Source organism: Trachemys scripta, chromosome 10 (assembly GCF_013100865.1).
Source record: "Trachemys scripta elegans isolate TJP31775 chromosome 10, CAS_Tse_1.0, whole genome shotgun sequence".
NCBI lineage: Eukaryota > Metazoa > Chordata > Testudines > Emydidae > Trachemys > Trachemys scripta.
Window position 1 is genome coordinate 67590540 of NC_048307.1, and position 18967 is coordinate 67609506.

An 18967-nucleotide genomic window follows, 5' to 3' on the forward strand; every position below is an offset into this window, starting at 1 on the left:
GTCTCAGTGTTCAAATTCCACACAAGCCCCGGTAAAGGCTGGTATTTGTCCTGTATATTACACATTTGGAGCTACTTTTGCCTGTGTTTTTGTTGTTTTTTTTCCCCCCACAAAAAATCACATAGAATGATGGTCACAGTAGGGTCTGAATATGGCTTACTTTTGGCGGGAGGGAGCAGCTCCACTTCCAGTTCCTCCCAGATGGCTGCAATTTCAGGTGGTGGAGGTGAGAGCTCTGCCTTCCTTCCTCTCTCTCTTTCTCTGGGTGACTGTGATGTCCTGGACAGCCTATCTGTGGCAAAACGCCTGGAATATTTGGAGCTTTTGCTTCTTATCAAGGGCTCCTTCTTGAAGTGGAAAAGTCTTTCCAAAAGATAATCACCCTGTCTATAAAAGGAAACGTGCTCTAACTGCTCATAAAGCAGAGCAATGTGGATATCACAACCTATCCATTAGAGAGCTGGTCAGTGTGAGAACCTACCAAAAAGAACATTTCTCTCTCTCTCTCTCTCTCTCACACACACAATTACCTCCCTATATACAAAGGAAGTTTTTGCTTTCTAATTCAGGTGCATAATATTACTCATTTCTTCAGATGCAAACAATATTTTGATGTCAGAAAACCAAGTAACCTCCCCAGATGGGTTCATATTGAACAAAAACTATTATATCCCAGCCCCATCTTTTGCTGTTTAGGATTCATTTATTATAGACATTCTTATGCCCAATTTCCTGCTATTGTAACTATTAGACAAGTATAATCACATGCCTAACCACCAAACTTAAGTTCCACACTTCTGTTTTATGGGGAAATTACATACTTTGTATTCAGAATTAACCCTTACTTTTGAAAAAACTGGGAAGGGGGGAATTATTACTTTGTCACAATTAATCCACCACAATGTCATTAAATCATTTGCAGATGTACAAGAGTCAAAGTCATTAAGTCTTCTGCAAACATCCAAGAGCTGCTTTCTGGATATGTTTGCAGCTGAAGTGTCTGACTGAACATCACTTTGGCCCCATTGTGCTTACTCAGATTTTAGGAGAGAGAGAAAAATAAGACAGGCCAGCCAAGGTCATGTATTAATATCTTATGAAACTTTCTGAAGAGAATTTAGCTGACTCAAGGTCTCTTTGGGAGGCTGACCCTGGAATGTCCATACACCTCACAATGTCATACCATAGGACACAATCCTAAGCCATCAGCTCTGGATCAGCATTGAAGACTTGATCCAACTCCCACTGAAATCAATAGAAAAATTCTCACTGAAATCAGTGGGAACAAGATCAGAGCCCTATGTTACATCCAGCAAAAGATTTAGGTTGTACAAGAACCCATCCTGCTTATAAAAATAGGTACAAAAAGTGATGATAAACGCTGGCTTTCCAGGAACACCTTAGGTTCCTTGATTAACATGATTTTCCCCAAAGTAAAAGGGCTTTTTGAAGGATGTATCTTATTATAGTCAATTTCATTTTGCAAAAAAATATGTTGTTAAGATCTGAGATGTTCATACTGGCTGAAATTCACCCCAGCACAGGGCCAATGCACCAGTTATGTCGCAATCATATTCTGAAGTCTTGGATGGACTGACTATGCTGCCACACCAGTTTTAAGTTGACATTATTCCCTCAAAGTCAATGGAGTCAGCCCAGTATAAAAACTAGTTGATAAGCACTGGTAATCACACACCAGTAAAACTCAAATGGTGAATCAACCTTGCACTGATCATCTTCACAGGGTTGATGAGCACCCATTGGGACTAACATAAGTAAAAATGGGCCTCATGGAATAGAAACTTTGGATACTTCAAGCAACATTGATGGCTAAGTTTCTAGTTTTATAAAGATAGAAATCCAAAAGAGCTGTCTCCATCTACCTGTTATGTCTTGTCTTTTAAATTGTAAGTGCTTTAGGACAGGGACTGTTCCTATATGTATTGTATCACACCTAGCACAACGGGCCTCAACATAGTTGGCTTCTAGGTGCAACCACAATATCTGTCCTCATTACTAAATAATAATAAATAAATAATAGTCTCAAAACATGGAGGACTGGTACAATGGTCTAGTAAATATGAGGCTAACATATAAGCAATGAGAACTTGTGAAGTTCCACATAGTCATGCTTTTCTTCCTCATTAATTTCCTGCTGTCTTGTTTCCCATATCATGCTCCTTTCTTCTCTCTCTTCTAATGTGGAAAAATGATATGAATTACTGTCCAATAGGATAGTTTTATTCTCTCCTAGATTTCTAGATTGTGATGGGTTTTCTATTCTTTTTCTGCTGACTATATAAAAAATGTTTCAAAAACTCAATAAAACATTAAATTGCATACATAAAAGGACACATATTCTAGAAATTCGAGAATAGAATAGAATTAGAATAAATATTCTAGAATATATCTTCCATTCTTCAGAAGCACAGTATCTGTGTTTTTTCTCTGCTGGACAGAAGTGCAAGTTTATGGCATCATAAGAATCCCATAGTCAGTGTGCCCAGTCAATCACGGGACAATGTTTTACTTTTAACACCAGGCAACAACTAGTTTATTGGGTCATTGTAATAGTCAGCGATGGAGTCATACTCTGCATTAAGCAGGCCAAATTTGACGCTAGTTTACCTCCACCATGCAAGCCGAGTGAAGCCAGTTGGATTGCATGAGTTGTGAGGTCTGAATTTCAGTTGGTTCAGGGTATCTCAGCTCTAGTAGCCCTTTCCCAGAATGGGCAGCAAAAATGGGGATTTCTCCTTTAAAAAAGAGAATTCAAGAGCTATTTTTAGAATGCTGAATGTGCCACTCAAAAGCTGCCTTTGTTCAAAGAGGCAATTCATATATTAGGCTCATATCTGGCACTCCTCAATCAGGCAAAACTTCCATTGAGTCAAACTCTGCACATTTACACTCATATAAATCTGGAGTAACTCTATTCACTTTTCCATTTAGTATCCCTCCAGATTTACATCAGTGTACCAGAAAATGTTTGGTCTCGAATAAACAATAAATAAGAAAAGGAAAATACGACTTTTGCTTTTTTCTAAGGTTCCTTCTCAGTACAACTACATTTTTAATCAACTAGTTAAACTTCTCTTTATGACCAACACTGGCAAAAGATATATACAATTCTATAGCACAACATAAATTTAACCACATTTCAACTATTTTGCTTTAAATTAATCCTTATTCAATGGAGTAAGATTCTGACACATTTACTGAAAATCTTTCTTAGATACTTAAAAGGGTGAGAGTAACATGACTATTTTATAAGGCATGAATGTCACATTCTTCTTCAAGTGAAAAGATATAAAAATATAGGGTATCTGATTATTGTATGCACTGACATTTTTGTAAGTTTAATTTGATATTCCCCCCTCCCCTCCCCAGGAATAGACTAACCTTTACTAAGACTCACCTTTAAGAATGTTCATTCCAGCTCTTCTGTCCATCTGGTGGCTGCCTGGCTTTTCCCTCCTATTGCTATGTGCATCTGGCTAGCATTTTTTCCCCAAAATACTACAGGACTATTTTTTTCTAAATTTGTGTGGAAGAAGCTAGACCACCCTTTAAAATCTGTATTTCAAGGATATAACTTGTATCGTCACGTCAGCAGATCTAAAATCTCAAGTGGTATATCACAAGTCATAAATGGCATGTGACAGAAGTAAGCAAGGAATATATTATATTCTCCTTGCATATCTAGCCAAAGTCTGTCAGAGTTAGGGGATCTGGCTATTTTCCAGATATTTTTTCTCCCAGAGGGATTCACCTTTACTTAATCTAAGAGAACAAGCCTGACAGCCACAGGTGTTTACTATTTAGCTTTCTGAGAACATGTAAGACCAAAGTTTCTGTTGGTGTTACTTCAATTATGTCAAGAGTTACACCAGCAGAGAATTTGGCTTCTCGGATATGATCCGATAGCATCAACTTCAATGAGACAAGAGCAGGAGCTAGGGTGACCAGATGTCCTGATTTTATAGGGACAGTCCCGATATTTGGTGCCTATTACCCCCGACTCCCTGTCCCAATTTTTCACCCTTGCTATCTGGTCACCCTAGCAGGAGCAGACCCTTAAACTGCAACATGAATCATTATTTGAATGCATAACACATGCAAAGCCAAAACAGTAGTCCAATTAACACCAGTTCTTTAAAGCTTGATTCCAAGATCTCTGATTTCCTCATTGATTGTCCTGGGCCAGGTGACAAATATTTATCAAATACTTTGGGGACAAAATCCTCTAGGGTGCAATGTAGTGTCTGGCTAAAGAAATTCTAATTATACACCCACTTGCACAAAGTCATAGACCAGGGGTGGCCAAACTTACTGACCCTCCGAGCCACATATGATAATCTTCAGAAGTTCGAGAGCTGGGCGCACATCCTGTGGCTCGGTGTTTCTGCCCTGCAGCAGGGTGGTGGGCTTAGGGGCTTCTGCCCTGCGGGGAGTGGCATCTCGGGGCTTCAGCCCCATGGGAGGTGCCTGCTGGGGCTCAGGGCTTCAGCGGAAAATGGAGGCGTGTGCTGGGCGTGAGCGGCTCTATAACTGTAAAAGAGCCACATGCAGCTCATAAACCGTGGTTTGGATACCCCTGTCATAGACGGTATGTTGATATGGTAACACTGCAGCACTATACCTCTCATCACAGAATGAATGTTTTACACATATGCAGGGCCAAATCCTGCTCCCACTGATGCCAATGGAAAAAAATCCCATTGACTTCAACAAGATCAGGCTTCACCCATAATTAATTAAGCCTCATGTCATTCCTGTGAGACAGTTAAGGGATATATAGAAATCACTTCACCCACCTCTGCAAAGTAGCTGCCTCTGAAAAATATCTCCATTCCAAAATACACATGAACACAACAGTTTAGAACAAGATGTGGCGGCAGATACCATAGCCAATGGAAACAATAGAGGGAATGCTGATAGCCAGATTGGAATGACCCAAAATAGAATTTGGCCAGGACACTGGGATTAACAGCTCCACTTTTACAAAATGTGCCATGGATCTTTAATAACCATAAATGGTCAAGACCTTGTTGTTTTTTCTCTCCATTTGGAAAGATGACACAGCTAGCAGTAAAGCATCTGCTCACACCATGGTGGTTTTTTTTCATTTCACTGCTGAATTACCATCACTTCCAGCAATACCTAATTGTTCTTTGCTCTTATCCAAGTCCAGTGCCAGAGGGAATTCCCAGCTCCATTGAAATAAATGTCAATTCTCCCATTGACTTCAAGAGGGGCAAGAATTTCACGCCCAACATGTAGCTTGTGGAATCTGACAGTAACTTTTCTCATCTGACAGGAACTGTGAGATCTTGGTCATTTTTTTAGTAACCGAGATCCTTAAATAAAATTTATAACTAGTTTATAACATTTTTTCCAATTTAATTAGAATTTTGCTTCACTGTTCAGGTTGGCAAAGTCTTTTCTTTGTAATATGCTCTAGATGTTAGTGCTCTGAGATTTGCTTTCTAACTGAAATGTTTACTCAGGAAGTTTGCAATACTCCCAAAGCAGCATTTAAGATAAAAGTTCCTGTATTATTTTTAGAATAAGCAGCTACAGCATAATCCAAAGAAGCAATCACACTCAAAGCATCACCAAAACCCCAGTATATAGATTTTGTGTGTGCGCGCACTTTTGTCTGCTTGTTTTTTAATGAAGTCAGCTCCATCAGGACTTCACTGCTTGTGCTCAAATATAAAGTTACATCTTTTTAAAAACTTAGTGCTCTACTCAGTACAAAATACCTAGGTTCTGCTAAAAGTGGTGATCTGCAGTCCAATGGAAGCCTCACAGGCTTCTCTGCAGCTCAGTCAATGTGTTTATATAATCCCTAACACAAAGAGGTCTCAGTCCTGATTGGTGCCTCTGGAGAGTATCGTAATACAAACATGATTTTTTTTTTTAAATGGAGTTACTTCAGATTCAGAAGACACTTAGCTTTCCTTAGCTACACCAGGTCAACTTCAGCCCTCTTATTATTTTTTATAAATTAGAAAGACTCTGTGGAAATGCTCAGGAAGTCTCCCTCAAATACATACAGAGGGAGAGCAAAAAGAAGCTAGTAAATTCTTATGCTAACAGTATTTGCCAATAAAGTCTGCTGGATAGGGTGATGTTTACTTGTTAGTGTAGGCAGCTTTATTCAAGCAAATGTAGATTCCAATTCTACTCCCATTCATGACCATCTCTAGGCACCAGCAAAGCAAGCATGTGCTTAGGGCGGCACAATTCCAGGGGCGGCATTCCAGCCACCCATTGTTGTTTTTTTGCTTGGGCAGTTGCGCTCTCGAAGCTTGGGGCCGCAAATTTTTTGCTTGGGGTGGCAAAAAACCTAGAGCCAGCCCTGCTCCCATTTAAGAGTTTAACAGAATCAGGGCCTTAAGAATGTGCTCAAGTCTCATTGTCTTCAACGTAAGCATGTGATTAAGTACTTGGTGGGGTTAGAGCCTATATCAGTTTGGAACACTCCCATAACAAATCTTGCTACTCATCTACCTATAGGGCCTATTTTCAAACAGGTGGTCCCTTAATACAATGATCAAATCCCACATTTGAATCCTCAGATCAACACTTTGGTGGATAAAAAATGTATTTAAGCAGTGGAGTGAAAATCTGAGGATAAACTGCTAGGTGATTAGAGACTAACAAATTTATTAGAGCATAAGCTTTCGTGGACTACAGCCCACTTCTTCGGATGCATATAGAATGGAACATATATTGAGGAGATATATATACACACATACAGAGAGCATAAACAGGTGGGAGTTGTCTTACCAACTCTGAGAGGCCAATTAATTAAGAGAAAAAAAACTTTTGAAGTGATAATCAAGCTAGCCGAGTACAGACAGTTTGATAATAAGTGTGAGAGTACTTACAAGGGGAGATAGAGTCAATGTTTGTAATGGCTCAGCCATTCCCAGTCCTTATTCAAACCGGAGTTGATTGTGTCTAGTTTGCATATCAATTCTAGCTCACCAGTCTCTCTTTGGAGTCTGTTTTTGAAGTTTTTCTGTTGTAATATAGCCACCCGCAGGTCTGTCACTGAATGACCAGACAGGTTAAAGTGTTCTCCCACTGGTTTTTGAGTATTTTGATTCCTGATGTCAGATTTGTGTCCATTAATTCTTTTGCGTAGAGACTGTCCGGTTTGGCCAATGTACATGGCAGAGGGGCATTGCTGGCACATGATGGCATATATCACATTGGTAGATGTGCAGGTGAACGAGCCCCTGATGGTATGGCTGATGTGATTAGGTCCTATGATGATGTCACTTGAATAGATATGTGGACAGAGTTGGCATCGGGGTTTGTTACAAGGATAGGTTCCTGGGTTAGTGGTTTTGTTCAGTGATGTGTGGTTGCTGGTGAGTATTTGCTTTAGGTTGGGGGGTTGTCTGTAAGCGAGGACAGGTCTGTCTCCCAAGATCTGTGAGAGTAAAGGATCATCTTTCAGGATAGGTTGTAGATCTCTGATGATGTGCTGGAGAGGTTTTAGTTGGGGGCTGAAGGTGACAGCTAGTGGTGTTCTGTTATTTTCTTTGTTGGGCCTGTCTTGTAGGAGGTGACTTCTGGGTACTCGTCTGGCTCTGTCAATCTGTTTTTTCACTTCAGCAGGTGGGTATTGTAGTTTTAAGAATGCTTGATAGAGATCTTGTAGGTGCTTGTCTCTATCTGAGGGATTGGAGCAAATGCGGTTATATCTTAGAGCTTGGCTGTAGACAATGGATCGTGTGGTGTGTCCTGGATGGAAGCTGGAGGCATGTAGGTAAGTGTAGCGGTCAGTAGGTTTCCGGTATAGGGTGGTATTGATGTGACCATCGCTTATTAGCACAGTAGTGTCCAGGAAATGGACCGCTTGTGTGGATTGATCTAGGCTGAGGTTGATGGTGGGATGGAAATTATTGAAATCATGGTGAAATTCCTCAAGGGCTTCTTTTCCATGGGTCCAGATGATGAAGATGTCATCAATGTAGCGCAAGTAGAGTAGGGGCATTAGGGGACGAGAGCTAAGGAAGCATTGTTCTAAGTCAGCCATAAAAATGTTGGCATATTGTGGGGCCATGCGGGTACCCATAGCAGTGCCGCTGACTTGAAGGTATATATTGTCCCCAAATGTGAAATAGTTGTGGGTGAGGACAAAATCACAAAGTTCAGCCACCAGGTTAGCTGTGACATTATCAGGGATACTGTTCCTGATAGCTTGTAGTCCATCTTTGTGTGGAATATTGGTGTAGAGGGCTTCTACGTCCATAGTGGCCAGGATGGTGTTTTCTGGAAGATCACCGATGGATTGTAGTTTCCTCAGGAAGTCAGTGGTATCTCGAAGATAGCTGGGAGTGCTGGTAGCATAGGGTCTGAGGACAGAGTCTACAGACAAGCCTGATGTTAGGGTGCCAATGCCTGAGATGATGGGGCGTCCAGGATATCCAGGTTTATGGATCTTGGGTAGCAAATAGAATACCCCTGGTCGGGGTTCTAGGCATGTGTCTGTACGGATTTGTTCCTGTGCTTTGTCAGGGAGTTTTTTTAGCAGATGGTGTAGTTTCTTTAGGTAATCCTCAGTGGGATCAGAGGATAATGGCCTGTAGAATGTGGTGTTAGAGAGCTGTCTAGCAGCCTCCTGGTCATATTCCAATTTATTCATGATGACGACAGCACCTCCTTTGTCAGCCTTTTTGATTATGATGTCAGGGTTGTTTCTGAGGCTGTAGATGGCGTTGTGTTCAGCATGGCTGAGGTTATGTGGCAAGTGATGTTGCTTTTCCACAATTTCAGCCTTTGCACATCGACGGAAGCAATCTATGTAGAAATCCAGTCTGTTGTTTCGACCGTCCGGAGGAGTCCATGCAGAATCCTTTTTTTTGTAGTGCTGGTAGGGAGGATTCTGTGGGTTAGTATGCTGTTCAGAGGTATGTTGGAAATATTCTTTGAGTCGGAGACACAATCAACTCCGGTTTGAATAAGGACTGGGAATGGCTGAGCCATTACAAACATTGACTCTATCTCCCCTTGTAAGTACTCTCACACTTATTATCAAACTGTCTGTACTCGGCTAGCTTGATTATCACTTCAAAAGTTTTTTTTTTCTCTTAATTAATTGGCCTCTCAGAGTTGGTAAGACAACTCCCACCTGTTTATGCTCTCTGTATGTGTGTATATATATCTCCTCAATATATGTTCCATTCTATATGCATCCGAAGAAGTGGGCTGTAGTCCACGAAAGCTTATGCTCTAATAAATTTGTTAGTCTCTAAGGTGCCACAAGTACTCCTGTTCTTCTTTTTGCGGATACAGACTAACACGGCTGTTACTCTGAAACCTGCTAGGTGATTGAAATTCAGGCTCTGTGTGTCTGAGGGAACTGATAGGTGTCTAGTACACACATTTCTAATGTATCTGAACTCGGAACAAGGACAGGCATTTATGAATGATCCTGTTTATTAAGCAAATGTAGTTTCAGCTGACACAAAGAGAAATGGAATATAAATAACTGTTGCTGGGACATTAAAATACCTGGATCTGGACAGGACAGGAGAAATAAGAAGTCAGGTGAGAAGGCAGGGTCCAATGTGGCAGCCATCCAGGAACTCACCTAGTTTCACAGACAACTTCCTTCTGCCTATGGTGAGCTATGGTCCACCAGTCCACACTCCCTGTTAGTACTGGCAAGCTGCTGGCTCATGGCTGCAGTCTGAGGCTTACCTGTAGGCCCACAGACCTGGGCTCATGAGCCCTCCCACTCAGTTTCTCATTCAAATACACCAGCAGCCTTCTTAGAGTATGAGGAAGAATTTTCTCTAAATACTCATAATATATGCAGATTGATACTATGAATCTGGCTCTAACAGAAATGTCAGTATTTCCATATTCTAACAGAGCTGGCAGATTATTTGATTGGATATGAACATTAGAGACAAGCCCAATCTAAAATCAACACTCCAAATAAAACCAAAAATTGGGCAAGAACAAAATATGAATCCAAATACCTTTGCAAATGTCTCCTATCTTTATAATGGGCTGATCCAATATCATGATGATCCCTCCCCCACCCACCCCACCCAAAAAAAAAACCAACTTTGGGTTTCCTGAAATCTAATCTGCAATTGGATCTTGATTTTTGGAACTCGAGCAAATCTCTGACATATATGGTAAGTCTGGTTTGTGGACATGCTACCTCATTTCCTAACTTTCAAACAATTCTGCATAATACTTACATGAATATCTGAATGCTTCTCCCACTCAGTTTCATTTAGATATAGTAGCAGTCGATAGTCCATCTGTTTCATGAAATGTGCACCAGATTTGCTATGGTGAATGCTTTTTCTTATCCTTCAGACACAGCGTGCATATCAGCACTGGATCTAATCTATCTCCCTCTCAAATGAGCAACATATGGAGCAGCATGAGTGGCAGCAACAGGGATGCTGTTTGAACTAGGTTCTTTCTGTCAAAGACCCATCTTCTTGCCTTTGTCTTCACAGCTCCACTGAGTAAAGAATTTAACATTTGGAAAGGTCTCATAAGGGCAAATTCAGCTGTAATGTAACTCCATTGAAGTCACTGGTATTACGTCAGAGATTAAACTGGCACTATAATATTTAGAAAAAATAAGACCGTGTGCTGCAGTACGTAATTACTGTCTTAGAAAGCAAAAATAATAAAAATGAATCATTCTTAAAGAACCAGGAGGGCACAGCTGGCTTAGTCATCTTAAAGGTGAAAATTAGAAACGGCAGCAAGACTTTGGTGATATTCATAAAAAACTGGCAACAGGGGAAGGCCACCCCTGCAATAATACCAGAAACAAGATGCTAGAAATATAATTTTATGATGGTATGTTAGAAGAGACTGATAAAGAAAACAGTATGTCTGAAGCTGAAGGGACTTATCCGTCTCTCAAAATCAGTGTAAATCAGAAGTAACTTCACTGCAGATCAAGAATTATACTGGTGTAAAGCTAGTGTAAGAGGAACCAGTCCCCTCAAAAGTCTAAATGGGTACTTTGTAACAAAAACGGACATCAGGAATTGCTTTGCATGTGTATGTTTTACTAGAAAGACAACTTTTTTTAAAGGCAATTAACATTTAAAAGGTCATTGTTAAGGGAAGGAAGTGCTCTTTTAGAAATATTCTTGTGCTGAGCATAGTTCATGGGAATCGTGCATTCTGTTCCTTTGTATGCTCCACATTACAATCTCAGGTGGAGGTGTGGAAAGAACATTTTTAAACACATGAAGACAATGTAGCGATCTGATAGAATTACTACACAGACTTTAACAAATCTGTCAGTAACATCTGCCGTATCTCAGCTTTTCTTGTTACTTAAATGAGAATCATCCAGGCAAAGATCCTCTCTAGCCAAGAGAATAACATCCAACAATGAGAACCCATTTTGTAAGTGCAGAAGGCTCTAAAGAAAGAATACAATTCTGAGTATTTTTGTGGTATCGGGCTATAAAATAGCCTTACTACTGCTATCTTTCCTTGTGACTGTATGATGCTAACTAATAATTTATTATCATTTACTCATTGAGTTGCCCTCTGGCTTCTTATAGTATCTCATGTGCAGAAACTCCAGCTTCTCTCAGCTCATAATCAGCAAGAAGTTTTCACTCCCACCTCTTTAACCTGCCTCTGGCCAGAGCACAAGGTCATGCTCTCTTTAACATGTCAGACACTACCCTTTCCCATAGTAAAATAATTTGAGCAGTCCATTTTTGATTTTACAAAAAAGAGAAAACTTTTAATATCAAATAGACTACAACAGAGAAAAAGAAAATGAAAGCATTCAAATAACTAACATGAAATCTGTGAAAAGATTTGGAAACCAAGAGGAAATCTTAGCTTTCATAATAAATAAACTAACAATAAAGTAATATTTGACAGAAGCAGCATTTTCTTCTTTCTCCTTCTCATACCAACATGATCTATGATGCTTTCTTTGGAGGAATCTCTGCTTGCATAGACTTTGCCCATATATAAGCACATTCTCCTTTGGTCAGAGCGGACACAGTTGCAAGTGGTGTTAATTCTTTAGTTGATTTCTCAAAGTACATATTAGTCTTGATTAAAAGGACTCCTCGTGTTGGAAGTTAAAGAAATATATAAAAATTGCAATTTCCTTTTTCTTGGTACCATGTCAACGTTTCATTAAAATGCCTGTGCTAACCATCCCAATTGTTCTAAGATCACGAGTCAGGCCCCCAAAACTTATGAGATTGGCAGAAAAATTATCAGATTTTAAACAAATAACATTTTGAATCAAATTTCCGGCTCTTTTTATTTGCCTCTTAGTTTTTGAGCCATCAGGGCACACTTAGTTCACGTTTTGAAGATTTTCTCCACGAGCATGAGAGTTAGAAACTTAGTTTTTCTTTTAAATTAAAACTGAAATTCTCATGAAATCACATGATTCCAGAAGCGGGGCCTTTAAGAAAATCACCAGATATTATGAGACTCATGATAAAATAGCAAGAATTAACAACACTAGACATTCTATGAAATATTTTCCTTCCCCATTATTTTCCGGATAAACTGAACTATTAATTTTTTTTACAGTGTATGTTCCTCTGTTTAGTCAAAGAGCATTTAACACCTTCCTGAAAGAGTTCCATTAAGCACAGATGGACTGAAGGGAACAGTTCTTAGTTAAAGTTTAGAAGAGATGTTTGATGTGCTAAAATTAATTCAAAGAATAGTCAGGAATGATGGGGGCTTTGTCACATGGTAGTAAATTGCAGTATTGCTGATTAGGTGAGGTTGATTGTAGAAAGAGAACTCATAGGTTATTTAGAGACAACTACAAGGAAGAAGGCGATAGCAGGAATGGAAAGAGAATTGCCAAGGGCCTGATTCTGAAAACACTTAGGATCAGATCTTAAAGGTATTTAGATACCTCAAAATGCAGATAGATGCCTAGTTAGATTTGCAAAAGTGCCTAGGTATCTAACTTCCATTGAGTTAGGCACCGTCATGATTTTAAAAATGCTACTAGGTGCCAATCAACATGTGTAGGCACCTAGATACCTTTAAAATATGGCCCTTAAACCTTGTCTCTGTACAGGTTGAGCATCAGTATCGTGTATTTATCTAAGGTATTTCTAAGGTGCCTGCTGCCATCTTGATCACATCTGCTATGTCCGTTCTCATGGATTCTTGTAGCCTGAAGAACAAGACCACGTGAAGTGCAGATTCAACTACAAATGCCCAACTACATACAACATAAAGTGTTAAAATATTGGTGCTATCCTGAGCTATCCCATCATCTGTATGTTTTCTCCTGTGTGAAGATGGGTTAATCAAGGTTAGTTAGTACCCATTACATCTCTGGTGTTTAGGGCAGTGATGAAGCTCTTACACTCCTGTCCGTTCCCGGCAAGTTTTTCAATGGTTTCCCAACTGTGCCCTTCCCCCTTCCCACACACCCCTCACTCCCAAACTCCCTCCCAGAGCCTGCACCCCCTCCCCACACACCCTGCAGCCCCCAAACTCCCTCCCAGAGCCTTAGGCAGGTGGGGGGTAGAGTTGGGGGGGGCGGGTTCTGGGGGGCTCAACTCATAATGCTTAACTTTAGGTTGTTGTGTAAGTAGCTTGTTAAAGCAGGGCCGTATACACAACGCAAAGAATAGACCCTTCTGTGCTAACACAAAATTAGCCATAAAACAGGAAATCACACTTCACACAATTTCAAAAACTTTTATACATAAAGCAATCAAGTTGCCTTTGAACTCTATAGGATTGAGCAAAATGATCAACTTTTTAAAGATATGCAGTTAGATAGAATTGGTATAAGTAAGCATAAAGTGTGCTGTGTGAATTTTATCAATTTGAATATTGTTTTTCTGTTAAAGCTCAAGTATTTTATATTACCCTTTAAATAAAATACACTCTAATAGTCCCTGAAAAAGCCACATATTTCTGATTCCTACTTGTACTTCACGGGGCTTCAGGTCAAGCCCATAATGTATAAAGTACAACGCATACATAAATCTTTACAGAATTAGGAGATAACCTCCAATCCTGCAAAGTTACTCCTTTGAGTAGTTACTCCCAGGCAGAGTCCCATTAACTTCAATAGGACTCCATGTGTGGATAACTGTGATCAAGGGCATAACCCTTTGCAGGATTTTGCTCCAGTTATTTTTTCCCCTTCACTTAGTGTGATTTCAAAACTTGCCAAGGCCACTAATATTGCAGCGTTTTTCCTCTACGCTTTACATGATAAATCACTTCATCCCACCTTAGCCTCAAATATGGATTCTCTGAATAGTAATGAATGTCCTTTGATGTAATCTGAGATACTAAGAAGGGTTAGCCTCCAAAATTCTCAGCACAGAGAACTACAAAGCAGAGTTGGAAAATACTGGTATCTTATGCATTGCTTTTTTGTTTAGAACATTGTTACTATTTTACAGAAGAGAAGCACACACACTAACACTACACTGATGTAAGAAGCATACCACATCCTATGCTAAATAATTGCATGTGCAGTACTCAATGAGCTCTGACAGTGAAAACTACCTTTCCTAAAGAGTATGTAAAGTTGCTCACATCAGTTCTAGCCTTCACATGCCGGAAACACACTTAGTTGAACTGGCCTGAGAAATTTCACATCACAAAGATCTAGAGGAAGAGGAAACAACTAACTAGTTCTTTGTCTTAAAAGAAGGATTTATCCCGGGAAGTAAAGCACAGCAGAGGCAGATGCTGACTAGTCTAGGTGCCCTGGCTGAATAATAATCAAGACCTCGAAGTGCAAAGAAAGTCTTTAGCAACTGCAAACACTTATGCCCGTCAGTAACTCCATGCACCTTAGCAGTCCCACCGCGTCACCTGGGCAGGTGTTTGCAGACTAAGGATGTTAGGACCTACACAGGGGGCTTGGGCTGGGTCCCGACCCGAAGGCCCTTTAAACTGTTTTGAATGACCTACACGCAGCAGGCCTTGCTACGGGCACGTCGAGCGCCGCGGCCCAGTCCCGGCAGAACATTGCTCTGCCCAGCCTCAGACCCCACCGCTCCTTACGGGTCACAGCCCCGCCCGCCCCTGCAGCGCTTCGGCTGCGCCCACTCCCCCCGCGGCGGCGGCGGCGGCGGAAGCTGGAAGCAGGGCGGGGGGGTGAGGCCCCGGCCCGGAAGAGGAAGGGCTCGTGCTGCGGGAAGGCTTTGGACTGTGGCGGCTGCGGGCTCTGGGTGAGGGGGCTGGCGGGGAGGAGGCGGGATGGCGCTGTGTCTATGGGAGCTTTGGAAGGGCGGGAGGCTGTGGGGCTGGAGGGGGCGGGGGCTGTGTCTGCGGGGACTGTCTATGGGGATTGGAGGGGGCAGGGGGCTGTGTCTATGCAGGGCTGTCCAGGGGATTCAGGGGGCCTGGGGCAAAGCAATTTTGGGGGGGCCCTTCCATAAAAAAAGTTGCAATACTATAGAATACTATATTCTCGTGGGGACCCCTGCAGGGCCTGGGGCAAACTGCCCTACTTGCCCCCCCCCCACCTCCCGGGCAGCCCTGTGTCTATGGGGACTGGAGAGGGTGGGAGGCTGTAGGGCTGTGTGTGGGACTGGACTGGAGGAGCAGTGTCTAAGGGGACTGGAAGGGGCAGAGGACTGTTTGTGGGGCTGTGTCTATGGGGACTGGAAGGGGCAGGGGGCTGTGGAAGGCTGTGTTTGAGGCTGGAGGGGCTGTGTATGATGGGAGGGGAGGCTGAAGGGGGGGGGGTATCTCTAGCAGTGCCCCAAGTTCTGCTGTTAGTTTACGTGCCCCATGCATTGCTGTCTGTGTCTTAGCTTGACTCCTGTCCTCTCCTATGGCCCACCTCCCCCCCACCGCCTAAAAAATCTCCCTTGCTGTGGGCAGGTCACAGACATGATGCCTGGAGTCCACCAATTGTTCCCAAGTGGCTCTCAGATAGAAATGTGAGGCCTTTATTTGACTGATTGTATTACAACCCAGGTCGGAAGTGACCTAAACATAATTGCTGTATAATAGCGGTCTCTGTTAGGTGGCTGAGGTGTAATAAGTTGATGATTTCAGTTCAGTTGCTAGTAGATAGGTGTCTCTCAAAAACCTCCCATTACATTTTGAATGTCTGATGGCAATCCCACTGTAGGTGTCAAAGATTGTAAACACATGGAGACTGGACTACTTTTTCTGTCTTAAAAGTGGTCCAGTACAAAGTTAAGGCAGTGAAAGGAAATTAGTTAGTACTTACCTGCATCTTCATTTACAGAATAGTTAAGGCAGTATCAGGATAGTCAGTCCAATACGTAACATTTTAAAATGTAACACACTTCATTACCTCAATTTTCACTACATGGATTTGGTAGCTGTCCTTTTCATGTGTTTTTTTTTTTTAAGCTGCTGCAATTGTATTTTATGTCTAATAGTATTTCAGAATGACTTCTTCAACCGAAGTTCCTCTGAATTATGAAGAGATGTTTTCTCATCGATTTACATCAGATGATGAGGAATATCAAGAGTATTTAAAACGCCCAACAGATCCACCTCCTCTAGTAGAAGAATGGAAAAACAGATCTGGTGGTAACCAAAGAAACAGAGACCGGTACTGATTTTTAAATCTTTGTTAGTTTCACAAACACATATTGATGTCATAGCTAGCACTCTAAGATGTTTGTCTGCTTTAGAATAAAGAGAAGCAGGTTTGCTGTATGCTCCCCATTATTTGGCAGGTTTCTTGATTTGAAAGAAACTCGGATCTCTCCAGGGTAAAAGATAGGATTTCACTAAACTAATACTGACAGTGTTTTTTTTCATTCTATATAAGAGTATGAAGCAAACTGCTATTCTGTAAAGAATGAGCTGGAACCACTTAAATCATTGCCCTTGGGGCCCATTGCTGCTTGGCCATGAACTGATTTATTTTTTAAAGGGGAAAGATCAGAGGTTTGTCTGCTAAACCACAAACAGCTTGTCTTTGGAAGCATAATTGTCAACAGAAAACTGACTCTGCCAAGTAGCACACCAGTGACATGACTTTTTTTTTTTTTTTTTTTTGTACAACTAGCAAAAAATATAATTGTGACTAGGCTAGATTGCAGTTCTTACATTCTATGCTCCTTACAAATAGACAAATCTCCCTCTCGCAAGTGCACTGGAAGATCATATTATGTGCCTGCCAAAAATGTTTTGAATTATACTGTTTTTTTTCCCCAGGCTGGGAGTATTGATCCCTTAAGCTTGGATATTGACACTTGATTTTTGGGACTGAAAAAAGGACAATTCCTGCATTTGATGCCCAGGCAAAAAATATTTTTTTTTTCTTTTTAGTACTGCTGGGACTGGATTTCATATTAAGTTACTTAGGCCCCAGGCCTGCAAACACTTAGATACACTAGTGGAATTTCTTATATGCATAAAGTTAAGAAGGTGCTTCAGTGCTTGCTGGATTGGGGCTTTATTCTTCTAAAAATAAACGATTCCAATGTTTTCATCATTCTACTAACTTGTCAGTAACTTCACACTTAAGTTGTAAATTACAGTTTACCAAAAATGATGATTGTTGAGGAAGTTATTCTTTAAAAATCTGTTTTACGAATTAATTATGTGAATTTTTAAGCTAAATTTTAGTAATACATTTCTTTTATTTCATTTTGAATGGTTTGTACAAAGGCTGAAATTTTTCCCCCCCTGTAAGACAGCCAGTAGTTTGTTACATAGTAGTAAGTAGTTGACCTATCTTCCTGTCTTGGGTCCTAGGATAGCTTTGAATAATCACATCTTTGACATGTATTTTGCCCTAAAAAAGATTAGCAGTTGTTTGTGTGTTTACATAACTGGAGCCAGATTTTAGGAATACACTAAAATAGTTCGTTTGTGAAACAGTTCAAAACCTTCCCTCTTTAAAATCTCAAAGCTGGTGTTTATGCAAATTTCTTTTTATTACAGGTTTCAAGATGGCAGGCAGTTCAGAGGCAGAGGGGACAGGCATGACTGGCAAGGTGGTAATAGATCTAATCAGTGGCCAGGAAGAAGCTGGGGTAACAGCTATCAACAGCACAGACAAGGACAGTCTTACTACCCCCAATACGACTATGGCTACAACTCCTACAATCCAAGGCCTCATTATGGCCGCTATTAATATGGCATTTTGCTGTTAAGTATCCACTAAAACCATTTAAGTTGAATGCCAGATCTGGGGTTTTGTTTTGCTCAATTTTCTCGTATTTTCTATGTAACTTTAGGTAATGGATATTGGTTTTAGAGAGCCTGTTGATGTCATTTTGTAGTGCAAATTAACAAAGATGTGACCTTTGTTGTGAGTAATAAAATTCTATAAACAATTTCTAGTGAGCCCACAGACAATATGATTTCGTTTCTCCCTCCAATTCTTTTTTGCTAGGTGAACATTGTTTTCCCCCCACCCTGTCCCTGACATTATCCCATTATATTGTATCTAGAAGGGAAAAAAAAAAATCAATAGTTCAGGGAAATGGAAGTTTGCTTTGTCTCTGAAGCACATGGCAATGACTCTATGCATACATGCCAGGGTGTTCTTGAAATTCTGATGCATATTGTGTCCCTTGCTTGGGAGGAGTGTTGCTTATTATGGTCATCCATAATGGAAGAAAAGCATGCAATCTGGGTGGGAGTTGTTTTTGAACTATTATTACTACTGAGCTAGCTTATGCTGCTGGAGTTCATGAAAGTTCAAGGAAGACATTGCTGTCTGTGGTTTAAATAATGTTGGCCAAAAAAGAAAAGCAGAGGAAGAATTGTAAAAGATGTGAAGTAGACTCTTATACAAGATGTATTTCTCCCTGCTGAGTGCATGGCTTAAATTTGTATTTTTTTTTTATTTTATTTTTTTTTAAAGCACTACTCCATTCCTGCAATATTCTTTTGTTTGACAGCTCTTTATGGCACACTGAGGGACAAAATTCATGGGCCTAAAAATTCAGTTCCATTTCAACCTTTCTTATAGATTAGGACA

At 40.7% G+C, this 18967-nt stretch overlaps 1 protein-coding gene across 1 annotated transcript; it reads left to right on the forward strand.

Moving 5' to 3' along the window:
- Positions 1-15071: 15071 nt before the first annotated feature.
- On the forward strand, positions 15072-18438 carry RAMAC (RNA guanine-7 methyltransferase activating subunit). Its single transcript, XM_034784828.1, has 3 exons — positions 15072-15215; positions 16404-16579; positions 17923-18438. Exons 2-3 carry the CDS (start codon positions 16413-16415, stop codon positions 18113-18115), a joined length of 360 nt encoding a protein of 119 aa, XP_034640719.1. The 5' UTR covers positions 15072-15215; positions 16404-16412; the 3' UTR covers positions 18116-18438.
- Positions 18439-18967: the final 529 nt, after the last annotated feature.

Bases quoted from the DNA above. Each gene is read 5' to 3' on its own strand.
- RAMAC (XM_034784828.1), top strand. From the start codon at position 16,413: ATGACTTCTTCAACCGAAGTTCCTCTGAATTATGAAGAGATGTTTTCT. The intron at 16,580-17,922 runs GTACTGATTTTT...TTTTTATTACAG, and splicing joins AACCAAAGAAACAGAGACCG to GTTTCAAGATGGCAGGCAGT.